Here is a 12,876-nt window from a genome sequence, read left to right as displayed (position 1 = left end):
ACCACGACGACGAGACGGGCCACGGCCAGACGAACCACGACATTAACTAGACGAACCGCGGCGAGGGCGAGAAAGAGAGAGGGACGCACGCACAAAACACCATCGCCCGTCTGCGGATGCGGTCCCCCGCACCACTGCCGCTGCAGTAGCTGTAGCTAGCTTCTCCCCACGGACAAGCCACGGACCCTGCAGGCAGGCAGGAGGCCGAGGCCAAAAACCGACGACGAAGCACCGTATCATCTTGGACTCCATCGAAAGATCTAATCCGTCACAATGAAGGTCCTCCTCGGCAAGAACAAGACCTACCGGCTCATCCCCCGGGATTGGCCTCCCGTGCACAAGCGCTTCGTCGCCTGGGCCATGGCCCCCGAGTTGGCGGTCCTCATCGCCCTGCTCGTCATCTTTGGCATCTCCCAGCCCGACATGTACCGCACCGACATGTGGCAGATTGGTTTCGACAATAAGCTCAACTCGAACCCTAACATGATTCTCTACGCATACGCCAACCACCGCCCGCTGCCCAAGATTCCGCTCATATGGTCGCTCATGTGCGTTTCACCGTTCCGCCCACTCACGCAGGCACGCCCTGAGAGGAAACATCCAGCTAACCGACGTTCCCATCTTGTAGGTTGACCAACTTCAATGTCGCCATCTCCGTCGTCTCGCTCTTCTTCCTCCTCGCCAAGCTCATCGCCAACATCATGAAGCTCTATTACCCTGTCGTCGCCGTCGTCGTCAACGTGGCGCTCATTGCGCTCTACAGCGTCAGCGTCTACGGCCAGGTCGGCCCCGACTATGCCGACTCGCGGTACCCTGCTCCGGCGGCCTGGTACTTTCGCAAGGGCTGCGGCCTCGCCAAGCCGTACGGCAAGTACCGTGCGTGCCAGATTGCGCAGGCCTCGCTCGGCGTCACCCTGGTCATGCTGTGAGTCCCCGTCCGAGAATCTCCCCTCCATATCACTTCATCGCTGACATGGGCTGCGCTTAGTGTCCTTTACCTGATCAACCTTGGTTTCGCCCTACACGCCATGTGGCCCAACAAGGTCAACGACATCGTCGAAGACGACGAGGACCAGGCCTCCGCCACGTCCGCGGACTTCAAGGAGAGAGGCAACTGGGAAATGTACGGCATGAAGTCCCCCGCCAGCGCGTACGCCTCGCCCTTCACGCCCAGGACGCAGGCGTTCCACACGCTCGACCGCCAGCTGCCGTTGCGTCAGCAGCATGACGTGCGCAGGTACGCGTGAAGAGCGCCGCCGGCGAAGCGATGAAGGAGAATGAAATCGATGATGAGTTACGGTGCCGGGCAGCACGGAATGCGAGTGCGCCGTGAGACAAGGCGACTTACGCACATGAAGATAACATGATGCAAAACGCCGTCGACGGCAGGGCAGCCTGAGTTGTGTCTGGGATACGACGTAGAGGCTGGCCTCGGGGCGACGGTCTATATAATACCGACGAGGTGACCTCGTCCCCTTTTCCTTTTACGTACTACAATACATGTTGTAAAATGTAAAACGGCCAGCTTCTGAACAGACCGATGATATGCTTGACTACGTTGAAGTAGGTCACCATTGCAGCCGTTCAGACTGCGTGATACCAATCTCACATTGAAGCAAAATTTGACGGGACGGTGACTTGTGAATTAGTTCATCATTTTAGCCCTCCCTACACCTACAACCGATACATGCTCCTGACAAAATTTGAGCCCCTCAGCTCTGGAGCGGCTGTCCCATGCCTCCGTAGGTAATCATCTTGGTGATCTGGTAGTCAGCGATGCCATACTTGGACCCCTCGCGGCCGAAGCCACTCTCCTTCACACCTCCAAACGGCGCCGCAGGGTCGGAGATGATGCCCGTGTTGATGCCCACCATGCCGACCTCGAGCGCTTCCGCGACGCGGTGGACCCGCTGCAGGTCGCGGGAGAAGAAGTATCCCGCCAGGCCGACCTCGGCATCGTTCGCCATGTCGACAACCTCCTTCTCGGTCTTGAAGGGGAAGAGCGCGGCAACGGGGCCAAACGTCTCCTCCGAGGCAATCGCCATCTCGGGGGTGGCGTCGCGGATGACGGTGGGCTGGTAGAAGTTGGAGCCCAGGTCCGGCATCCGCTGGCCACCGATGACGAGCTTTCCGCCCTTGCTCTCGGCATCCTTGACGTGGGCCTCGACCTTGGACACGGCGCGGTCGTGGATGAGAGGGCCGTGGGTGACGCCGTCGGAGAATCCGTGGCCGACCTTGAAGCCCTGAACCTTCTCGGCGAACTTGCGCACAAACTCATCGTAGATGCCGGCCTGCACGTAGATGCGGTTGGCGCAGACGCAGGTCTGGCCCGAGGAGCGGAACTTGGAGGCGATGGCGCCCGCGACGGCAAGGTCGATGTCGGCATCGTCGAATACGATGAAGGGTGCGTTGCCGCCGAGCTCCATGGAGAGCTTCTTGAGTGTGCTCGAAGACTGCTTCATGAGAAGCTTGCCGACCGCGGTCGAGCCGGTGAAGGAAACCTTCTTGACGGCGGGGTCGGTCGTGAGGGCCTCGCCGATGGCCGGGGTGTTGGACAGGGTGGTGACGATGTTGACGACACCCTTGGGGATGCCCGCGCGGTGGGCGAGCTCGGCGAGCGCAAGGGCAGTGAAGGGCGTCTCGCCGGGGGCCTTGCAGACGACGGTGCAGCCGGCCGCCAGAGCAGCGCCAGCCTTTCTCGTGATCATGGCAGCGGGGAAGTTCCACCTGCGCATGTCAGTATGAGATCAGACTGCTCGACGCAGGTAGTAACACTCACGGGGTGATGAGACCGCAGACGCCGACGGGCTCCTTGAGAGTCCATACTCTGTTGCCCGGGACGGTGGCGGGGATCGTGTCGCCGTAGCTCCGGGGCGCCTCCTCGCTGAACCACTCGAAGAAGTTGGCCGCGTACGCCGACTCGCCCTTGGCGTCGGCAAATGGCTTGCCGTTCTCCCAGGTGATGAGCTTGGCGATGTCCTCCGAGTTCTCGACCATGAGGTCGTACCACTTGCGCAACATCTTTGCGCGCTCGCGGCCGGTGGTGGTGCGGAACGTCTTGAAGGCGTCGGCGGCGGCGCGGATGGCCGACTTGGTGTCCTCGACGTCGCAGTCGGCGCAGGTGCCGACGAGCTCCCCGGATGACGGGTCTGTAGAGAGCGCCGCGCATTGCGTGAGCCACAATGAGGACAATCAAGTTTGGGGAGAAGTAAATGAGGAGACTGACCATTGACCTCGAAGGTCTTGCCGGACCTGGCAGGCTTCCACTCGCCATTGATGTAGCACACGTCGTGCTTGAGCAGCGACGGGTCTCTGAGCTGTGAGATGTCAGCGCCTGTGCAGGACGACAGTTGAGGGCGCGCGAATCGTACCTTGGGCGCCATAGTCGACGCGCTTCTTGCCATCATCAACGAAACGCTGGGAGCGAAGCGCAGTGACGAAGCTCCCACCCTCTGCAGGAGCGCCATGTAAGTAGCGGCGGGCGGTCGTGGCGACTCGACGCGACTCGGAACCGAGGTGTTTGCAAGAAATCAAAGAACCGCGGAACTCGGATTCGACAGGAGCACCGACACGTAGCAGCGGCGGCAGCACTCTTGCAGTCAAGTCTGTGCGGTCGCGGGGTTGGCGAGGAGAGCGATTGGTAAGTTATGACGGCACAGGAACGAAGTGTGTGACGTTCTCCATTTAGCAGCTAAAGCGAGGGGAGCTCCAACAATTTCCTGGTCTTACCTGTTAGTTACCCCAATCGGCCGTCGGGGTTGCGCCTGCCCGCATCTCCCGGAGGGGCAGCCTACCTGTACGGATCCAGGACCTCGAGGTCCGGGTGCCGATGGTCTGCCCCCCCAAGCCACCTAAGGAACTGCCCCCTGCCCCCCCGAAGCGCCCCCCTGTTTGCGGGGGAGGAGGGGCCAGAGGGCGCCCCGAAGCCCTCGGCAGGCGTCCTCTCCAGCGAATCGGAGGCGCTAGCACCCACGGCAACCCGAGGTCGGCGCTCGTCGCGGTCCACGGACGCCGGCGGTGGCGGGGGCCTCGAGGGCGCTGGACGATGCTGTTACGTACCGCCCCGGCTGCTGGCCGGGCAGCATCGGAGCCTCGAGTCCACTTCCAACGCCAGCGACGGCATCGCATTGGATCACGACATGTTCCGTCTGTAGACACGGCACGCCGGCGCCGGGGGCGTCTCACTCAGCGTGCTTGACGGGATGTATACGATGTGCTACAGGAGTGCCTTCTTGCGGCGCGGGTCGCCATTGCGAGACCATCAGTGTGCCAGGCCCAACGGCGTGGAGAGCAAGTCGCCTGTCATTCCCCATTGATCCTTGGTTGAAACTGATTGTGGTCCATGACCGGCGTACCTCCGGATGCACCAAGTGAGAACGATATCAACAAATGTGGAATTCTGGATCCAATGATGCACCTGGTCCAGCAAGTCGTGAGATAAGGGCCCACGGCGACTTACAGCGCCTGCTAGTGACCAGCTGCAGTCTCTGCGCAACGTCCTTGCAACATTTAAGGCTCGGGGCGGAACGGATGATAGACTTTCGATGCTATGCTTCTCTCCTTCATAATCAAGGTTGCCGAGGCACCGCATCGTCTCGACAAGTGCCTGGTCCCGACCGCGGCTAATCTCTCCATGCGCATTCTCAGTGCGTCGAACAAGCTGAGCGAGGCATGGATGCTGCTTGGCACGTAGGATAAAACGGGCAGCAGTGTTCGCCCTCCTTGTCCAGCTACAATGCATCCAGCCGGGATATCGGACCCCGGCGCAAAAAGACAGTGCCCGATAGCCCTTTCGAGACCGCAAAAAATAAATCCAAACAGCTTGTCTGTACCAGGGTTCGAACCTGGGACCTTTTCGGAACATGAAGCGTATGCTTATGTAAGCGAAACGTGATGAAACCACTACACTATACAGACATTCTATTTTGGGAAATTCTGGCTTATTGCCCTCTATACATGTTGGACAGGCCCGGCGTCTCCTCTGCCCTGTCGTCTCTCCCGACTGACAGCTGCCCCATGCCGTGGCTGGGGCTCGAGACGCGAGTTGAAGATGAGCAGGCATGCTTCTCATACGTAGCAGAGCACTGTCGTCTCGTTGGGGTTTTTGTGTGCCAGCGACAGGCCTCATGGGCCGGTACGTGTGCCTGCACTCGAGCTTTGACTGAGATCATGCTGAGGAACGTCTTTCCATCGCTCCTCCATTTCGAGGATCGCAGGCTCGAGGCATGACGACCGCCGCCTGGTAGCCAGAAGCAACGGATTGTATGAAAACAAGTGTATCAACGAAATTGTGCTCTTTCGAGCTTGGAGTAGATTAAAGAGCGAGCCGGTGCGGATCGTCACGGTTGAAAACGGCTTTTTTGTTAAAGCTCGCTTATCTTATCGGCCCGGCCGTTGAAGCTTGCCCGTTGTCCGGGCCAAGGCAGCAATTCAGCAGCAAACCGTCCACCCATCCAGTCCACGCACCACCGTCGTCAAGCCCGGACATCGCAACAACCATGGCGCTCCCCCGTGCGACCGGCCTCGCGAGGCAGGGCGCTCGCCTATTGAGCTCATCATCATCATCATCATCAAGGTTCACACCCCTCGACGCCCGTTCAATGGCTCGCATTCTAACAGCACCTTCCGGCAGGTCAACGACGAGCCTCCTCCGACCAGCGACCCGACAGCCCATCTCGCCGAAGCTCGTAGCACCCTGCTCTTGCTCTGCCCGACCGTTCTCCTCGTCCCCCGCTCTGCAGAAGAAGCGCAAGATTGCCCCCGCTGCCAACAGCCCGTCGCGCGCCGACAAGACGCCATCCCAGCCGGCGACGTCCCATCCATTATCCGCGGGCGGCGCAGACGCTGCCGAAGACCCCCTCGACTTCAGCAGCCTCATCGCCGCGTACGGCCCCATCGACGCGCACTTCAAGGCGCAGCTGCAGTCCGTCCTGCACGGCGGGCGCTTCAACCCGTCCACGCTCGGCGCGCTGCCCGTGACGGTCAAATCGACCGAGTCCGCCAGCGCCAGCGCCAGCGGGCAGCACCACGAGACGTTCCCGCTGCGGGAGCTCGCGCAGGTGGTGCCCCGCTCCGGACGCACCATCTCGCTCCTTGTCAACGACCGCGCGTACATCAAGCCCATCATGTCGGCGGTGCAGGCGTCGCGCGAGTTCAACCAGCAGCCGCAGCGCGCCGAGGACAACGACCTGGAGCTGCTGCTGCGCGTGGAGCTCGAGCGCCGCGACGAGCTGGTGCGCCGCGTCCGGGAGGCGACGCAGGGGTGGCGCGAGAGGGTGCGCCAGGCGCGCACCCGCCACGACAAGGCGCTCAAGGAGGGGAAGCGCACGGGCGCGGTGCTGCCCGACGTGATGAAGCGCGCCGAGAAGGAGCTGCAGAAGGTGCAGGACAAGAAGATGAAGGAGATTGACGCCGAGGAGGCGCAGACGATTAAGCAGCTGGAGAGGCACTAAGTTGGGTGCGCCTTGTACGATACGGGCAACAGATCGGGGATAGATCTTTTGATAGAGATTTCCGCGATTGAAATGTACTATATTACAGATGATGGTGTTACGCCCTCGCCCGCTCCCTGATTGTACATGCCCTACGCCTTGGCTTGAGCCTTGCCCTTCTTTCCGGCCTTTCCTCCCGCCGCGGCGCCTCCCCCAACCAACGACTTGAGCTTCTTCTCGAAGCTGTCAATGTCCTTTTGCGCGTACGTCTCCGCGCGGAGGTGCCACGAGCGGGCCACACCCACGGGATCCGCCGCAAACTGAGGCTTCTCGTGCTGGCCCGCCACCGCCTTATCGAGGATGACCTTGCGTATGGCCTCCTCGGCATCCTGAATGATGCGCTCCGTGCTCGCCGCAGCCTCTTCGCCGTCCTTGCCCGCGGCCTCGTCCTGTCGCTTCTTCTGGAGGTACGCCTCGGCGGCGTCGCGCGCCTTGGCGTCGGCAAAGAACCGCACGCCCTCGTCCTCGAGGTCCTGCGCGTAGCTCTTGGCCTGCAGGTCCTGCGGCGCGCCGACGGGGTCCGCGGTGCCCAGCGCGCTGAGGTTCTGCACAACTGTGGCGGTGCGGCCCTGGGCGGTCGACGCGTTGGCCGGCATGAAGGCGGCGAGCGACTCGAGCGTCAGCGAGGGCGTGTACTGCGTCTTGGTGCCGAACCGCATGGCGTTGTCAAACTCCTGCTCCGCGGGGTCCATCGTCTCGAAGGGGTCCTGTCGCCGCCCGCCCTTCTTGGCGTCCTTGTCCGCGTCGTCTCGGTCGGCCCGCTGCTTGCCTCCCCGGGCACCTCCCCGTCCGCCCCGTCCACCGCGCCCGCCGCGCGTAGCTGAGCCCCGGCTCGGCCTCGAGAACCGGTTGCCTCCTGCGGGCGAGGGGGCCCGCTGGGCGGCATTTCCCTGGCCGGCGGTGGCGCCGCCCCGGCCTCGAAGGCCACCTCGTCCACGGAATCCCCCTCTCGGCAGACTCCTCACGTCAAGGACCTTGGGCTGGCTGGATTTGGGCCCGGCGCCCTGCTGAGACCGCTGGCTGGGTGCGGAAGGGCCCTTGTTCTTCACGAGAGAGTTGATCTCGCTCGTCGCGGCTCGTGTTCGCTGTCGAAGGGTAGGCGCTGGCTTCGGGGTGTTGGGCGTTGCGTCGTCCGCGGCGAGCCATTGAGACGTGGAAAAGTAGTTTCGCAGCGCATGGCCGCTCCTCTCGAGCTCCGGCCTCGCCCGGCTGCAGACCGAGCGAATGGCCTGTCGATTCATGGTTGCGTTGTGGTCGTTGACGGGGTCGAAGGCCGGGAGCTCGAGCATCTGGACCAAATTTCTCGACGCAGCCCGATGACTAAGCCGCGTTCACCTTGCCAAGCCGGCCAACGATCTACACACATCACCACAGCGTGCAATTCACACTGCATCAGTCGCTTTGTTGATGCAAACTCATGGCCGAAGAAACGGTACAATATTTCTGAAGAAATCCTACTCCAAACACCCCAGTGGCAGGCGACTATTCAGTCATAACCTCTGCCGACAGCTCATTCTCATTGTCGGCTCAGCCGCGTACTGTACAACGATGCCCATGTCGGCTGGTCCGTCAACCAAACATATATCTAGAAAACGCTGAGCGTCACCAACAATCCTCCAATACCATTTGCATGCATTCACCGCATGCCCCATATTCGGCGTTGCCACCAACGAGGGTGTTTAGGTGTCAAAAAGAAGGTCCTTGAGAATGCTTCGCGGAGCTCGGCCATTTCAGACCTAGGTGCACTTTCACGTCACACCTTCCACCCTGTTGGAGCCGAGCGCGCCATACGGTTGTTACTCCGTCGACGGCCAGGCTCCCAGGTCGAATCTCGGTTCTGGTGTCTTGGGACCGAATAGGCAAGACGTGACATGAGACGTAGCGCCTCCGGCGTGATCGTCGTTCGGCTCGGGCTTGGGCCTCCCGAATGTGCGCCGTGTGCCTCGGACACGACATGCGCTGTGTGGGCGTGGAAACTAGACGCTCTGGGGTTGGACGCTCGCCGGCTAGGACTTGTTAGCTACAGTCTGATCGGTGGTGACGTAAAACTTACAGGACTGTTGAGCATCTGCTGGCGCTTGTTGCGCCCCTTCTTAATGTGGCTCTTGAGGGCACTCGAGTCGAGAGGCTTGAGCAACTCAAAGCTGCACAGAAGCTCGGCTGACACGGACATGACAGCCCCCCAGTTATCGAATTCTCCGCAATACTTGGGCCAGTTAGCAAAATGATCCTCACCTCGTTGGGACTGATTACTTACGTTTGGTGCGCTAAAGACAGTGACGAGAACACGATCGTTGAAAAACTCGTAGCCGTCTTCGACAACCATGTGCGCTCGACAGATGAGATCAAAGTCGTGTACGGCTAGGAAATCGGTGATGACGCGTTTGCCGAAGCAGTAGCTGACGCCCCGCTCGTTCGCCTCCCAGTCTTGTTCCATGTCTGCTGGATCCGACCAGAGCAAGTCGTTGAGCAACCCGTAGTCGGGGACGTCCGTCGGCCGAGCGATGTTGCGAATATCGTCCATGTGGCTGAGTGCCGGTGAAAGGCCGCCGTGGACGCAAAAGATCTTGCCGGCGACAATGGCTGCGATGGGGAGCGTATTAAAGCAGTCAATAAACGTTTTCCAGATCTTGACGTTGCACCTCCGCTTGCACTCATCGTAGAAGCCGTACACACGCGTGACGTTGGCGCATTCGTGGTTTCCGCGGAGGAGGAAAAAGTTCTCGGGAAACTTGATCTTGTAGCACAGGAGCAGCAAAATGGTCTCGAGAGACTGCTTCCCTCGGTCGACGTAGTCGCCGAGGAAGAGGTAGTTGGACGTGGGCGGAAATCCGCACATCTCGAACATGCGAATCAGGTCAGTATACTGTCCGTGAACGTCGCCGACAATCTTGACAGGCGCATCAAGCTCGAGGAGGGCGGGCTGCGACAGGAAGACCTCGCGGGCGCGCTGGCAGATGGCGACAATCTCGGCATTTTTGAGGCACACGCCCTTGGTTACCTTGCCAGCATATCCCGCGTCGAGCAGGCGCTTTATGAAGTCGTCGAGGTCAATGTCTTTGATCTCGGACATGCCGACGTTGCCGTTCGAGTCGGTCCTGGCGGGCGAGTCCATGGAAGGGCTCTCCTGGATAGTGTTGGTCGTCTGGTCTCGCTTGACGAGAATAGGCTGCCCGGGCGCTTGCATGTGGGTGGTGAGGCTCGCGTTGGCCGACGGCGGCTGGTCCGACACGTGGTCGACCTCGCCGGAGGCCTGGGCCGCGCTCACATCGTGATTACCGCCTTTGAGGGCGCTCGCAGATACTGGCGAGGGTGGGGGCTGGTCCTCGAAGATGGCAGAGTCGGTGTTGGACAGGTCGGTAGAATTGTGCCGGAGTGGCGGGATCTCGCTGCGGCTGGTCCTAGAGGCGCTGGAACGACCGCTGCGCCCGGATCGTACGGACGCGCCGTCGGCGACCTTGCTGTCGCCGGCCGAGTCGCCGTTGGAGAGGAGGGCCGAGTTCCGGGGGCTGTCGGTCTTGCCGCTGGAGCCGGGTATCTTAGATCGCAGGGAGCGGAAGGACCTCGACGAGTCCTTGGTGTCAGACCTGCTGAAGGAGGGATACGACTGGAGCGAGGCGTCGCCCGAGGGGGCGGCGCCGGAACCCTTGGACGAGGAGCCACCTCCTTCCTTGGAGGCCTGATTGCCCATCGCAAGTTTGGAGGAGGCCCGGAGGGGGGAGGGTCGATTTCGCCTGAATACCTAGGCGGCGGCGGCGGGTGATGTCTCAAATGTCGCGTGGGTGGCGTGCGGGAGGGGTAGAGGGCCCTGTATGCCTGGCTTTGGCCGGCGGCGAGTCGTCTGCCAAATGTGCGCACCGGTTGGACTTTGACCGTCGCGGTGGTGGGAAGAATAAAACGGTTTTCGTTTGGGGGGAGTCGCTCGTGGCAAGAGGCCGTTCTAGGGAGGATGGAAGAGACGGCCGAGGACGAGAAAGAAAGAGGAGCGCTGAATCTTGATGGCGGCCGTCGTTGTTATCTAGGGCGGGCGCCTGTTAGAGAGGGATGCAAGGATCGCAGCGCGATTTGAGAGACGGCGAAAAAGGCCGCGCGAGGGAACAAAGCGGCGCGGTTGGTGATGACGTCGTGGGGGCGTCGCGGCTTTGATGACTCCGAGTCGGCGGCAGCGGAGGGCGGGAGCAGCGGCGGCGGAGGCGGCGACCAGCTAATGAGCGCGGGCTTCGGCGATACGGGGCTAAAATCGAGGTGCGCTCGCTCGTTGAGGAGCTGGACGGGCCGGGGCACGAACAAGTTGGGCAACGGCGGCGGGCGTCAGACGCTGGCGGAGGTTGAAGACGACGAAAGAGTCGAAGCAAGCCGTGGGCGGGTGGTGCGAGGGGAAAGAAGGTTGAGGAAGCGGCGGGCAGGTTTGGAATCGGGAAGAACCAAAGGCAGCGGAGCGCGCAGCGCAACGCAGCGCAGATGGATGGAGGGACGGATGGATGGATGGCAGCCAAGTACCTGCAGATCCGGCGGCGGTTTGCCAAGATGTCTGGGACAGGTGGTGGCCTGTGCCCGCGGGCGGCAGCAAAGGATCGGGGGGGTGGCAGGTTCCTGCGTGTCTCAAAAGAGCTTGTCTCTCTGTCTTGTCTCGTCTGGATCCAACGGCGGCGTGTGTACCGGTGGTGACGAGGACGTTTGACGTTTGACGTTGACGGTGATGCTGATGCTGATTGCCGCAAGCTTTCGCGCGTCGTGCCTCTGACGCTCTCTAGGTACAGAGCCAGCAGGTAATACAGGGCGCGCTCTCGCGACGGCTCACAGGCCCGAGTGTCGACTGTGGCGACGCCCAGCAGAGGCTATCACTTGTCGCGGCGCGTTAGCGCTGCTCAAAACCGGCGGCGCGCCGCCAATCAGCGCCGGACGGGGTGGCCTGCGGCGACGCTTGCGGGGGGGCTGAGCAGCACCTGGGGCAGCAGCAGCGCACACCGGGCCCCGGGGGGGACCAACTGCAGCACCGGGGCGCGCAAAAGAAAAGAGGACGAGGCCAACAACGGTCGGCGGCCGGGCGCGCAGGTGGACAAAGAGGCGGGCGGGCAGACAATGAAAGAAAGAATCTGCCCCGGCGAGGATAATAATAATTACAATGCTTATACGCTCATGAGATATCGGATGTCGTGACGGGGGCGAAACCGAGGTGGATGCGCAGCTCGAAACCCCGTGGCAGCCTTGGATGGTGCTGTGCCGTCCGCCTCAGGTGTCACAGCGCGATGGCATGGAGCGCATCCAGCAGACACCCCGGAGAGGCCCCTCTCATCGAGCCCCTCCATCGGGGAGCATCCATGGATGATTTGATCAAAGTCACCCCCACCTGCGTGCACCGGCGTACGGAGTCGAGCCAGGTGCTGCTGCAATGCCGCTGCAGTGCTGCTGCATCTCCGCTGTGAGGTTGCCTCAGCCCTCCAGCCCGGCGCGCCATCGTCCCCTCCGGCTTCTGTCCACGTTGCGTCGCGCAGCTCGCCGACGGCGCCAGCTGCCGATCCGGGCGGCACCCCAGGGAGCCAGGAGGCCAGGGTTGCTGGCTGCATGGGCCCCATCCGCCGCCGCCGCCTCCCTCATGCTCCTGGCATGGCACGGATGGCATGGGGCGGATAAAGGCGTCCCTTCAGTTAGGCTCTCGCTGGCCAGCCCGCCGACAGGCCACAGGGCGATTAAGGTTTCACCGGCACCACGGCCTCCACAATTCCTCCCTCCTGTCCGCGCGGTCGGAAACCGTCGAGCTTCAACGCCCGCCACAACGTGCCCTTGTATCTTCAGTGTCCATCGATGCCACCGCCCAGCGGCGCATCCGTTGCCAACGAGGAAGGCCGTCCGCGCCGTGCCGTGCTCCTCGGAGTTGCTTGCCCGCTGCGACCTGCTAATCTGCCCCGCGTCTGTCGAATGCAAGGATCGCCCACCACCCGCAGCTGATGCCGGGCGAGGTGGACGTTGGATATTTTGATTCGCATTTTCCGGCCATCAAAAACAGCCAGTCCGCCTTGACCACGCACTTGCCGCTCCCGCACTCCAGCTCCAAGGCCCGGAAATTAGACGACGAACAGCGGGGGTGGCATCAGGCCGCAACGGGAGCATTGGGCCTTAACATGGTGCTCGATACGTTGGCGACGCGGCCTATCGCGACGTGACAGGATGACAGACCCGTGGCTGCTCGTTCGGTGACCAACAAGGACGAATATCGCCCTCGCGCAACGCCCCACAGGTTCCTGCGAGCTCGACTGGCCCAACAAAGGCCAGCTGCGGCCATGGATGGCATGCTGCGTCGTCTGCTCGCGGCCAGCTGTGTGTGCCCTTTGTCGGACGCCCTGGCTGGCAGGGCGCTCCCGGGCCAGGCCGTCGACCCTCCGCC

At 62.0% G+C, this 12,876-nt stretch overlaps 5 protein-coding genes and 1 non-coding gene across 6 annotated transcripts; 2 read left to right on the top strand and 4 right to left on the bottom strand.

Annotated features, from left to right (window-relative positions):
* Positions 1 to 273: 273 nt before the first annotated feature.
* PLICBS_004452 (uncharacterized protein) lies at positions 274 to 1,247 on the top strand (the record flags this gene model as incomplete). The annotated part of the gene is made up of 3 exons (XM_018326202.1): positions 274 to 548; positions 629 to 925; positions 989 to 1,247. 3 exons carry the CDS (start codon positions 274 to 276, stop codon positions 1,245 to 1,247), a joined length of 831 nt encoding a protein of 276 aa, XP_018175954.1.
* A 465-nt stretch (positions 1,248 to 1,712) lies between these two features.
* Positions 1,713 to 3,383, bottom strand: PLICBS_004451 (succinate semialdehyde dehydrogenase NADP+ linked; the record flags this gene model as incomplete). Its single annotated transcript, XM_018326203.2, has 4 exons — positions 1,713 to 2,727; positions 2,780 to 3,149; positions 3,227 to 3,317; positions 3,372 to 3,383. 4 exons carry the CDS (start codon positions 3,381 to 3,383, stop codon positions 1,713 to 1,715), a joined length of 1,488 nt encoding a protein of 495 aa, XP_018175955.2.
* Positions 3,384 to 4,823: 1,440 nt separating this feature from the next.
* On the bottom strand, positions 4,824 to 4,917 carry PLICBS_004450. The gene has a single exon. It is a non-coding gene; the product is annotated as a tRNA-Val (tRNA).
* A 683-nt stretch (positions 4,918 to 5,600) lies between these two features.
* On the top strand, positions 5,601 to 6,452 carry PLICBS_004449 (succinate semialdehyde dehydrogenase NADP+ linked; the record flags this gene model as incomplete). Its single annotated transcript, XM_065600518.1, has 1 exon — positions 5,601 to 6,452. One exon carries the CDS (start codon positions 5,601 to 5,603, stop codon positions 6,450 to 6,452), a length of 852 nt encoding a protein of 283 aa, XP_065456590.1.
* A 131-nt stretch (positions 6,453 to 6,583) lies between these two features.
* Positions 6,584 to 7,780, bottom strand: PLICBS_004448 (uncharacterized protein; the record flags this gene model as incomplete). The annotated part of the gene is made up of 1 exon (XM_018326205.2): positions 6,584 to 7,780. The coding sequence occupies one exon, from the start codon at positions 7,778 to 7,780 to the stop codon at positions 6,584 to 6,586; it is 1,197 nt and encodes a 398-aa protein (XP_018175957.2).
* A 687-nt stretch (positions 7,781 to 8,467) lies between these two features.
* PLICBS_004447 (serine/threonine-protein phosphatase) lies at positions 8,468 to 10,182 on the bottom strand (the record flags this gene model as incomplete). The annotated part of the gene is made up of 3 exons (XM_018326206.2): positions 8,468 to 8,497; positions 8,545 to 8,697; positions 8,749 to 10,182. 3 exons carry the CDS (start codon positions 10,180 to 10,182, stop codon positions 8,468 to 8,470), a joined length of 1,617 nt encoding a protein of 538 aa, XP_018175958.1.
* Between the last annotated feature and the right edge of the window lie 2,694 nt (positions 10,183 to 12,876).

The sequence above is a fragment of the Purpureocillium lilacinum genome, assembly GCF_023168085.1.
Source record: "Purpureocillium lilacinum CBS 284.36 DNA, scaffold_3, whole genome shotgun sequence".
NCBI lineage: Eukaryota > Fungi > Ascomycota > Sordariomycetes > Hypocreales > Ophiocordycipitaceae > Purpureocillium > Purpureocillium lilacinum.
The sequence above is the reverse complement of the archived record's forward strand: the minus strand, read 5'-3'. Positions and strand labels throughout refer to the sequence as shown.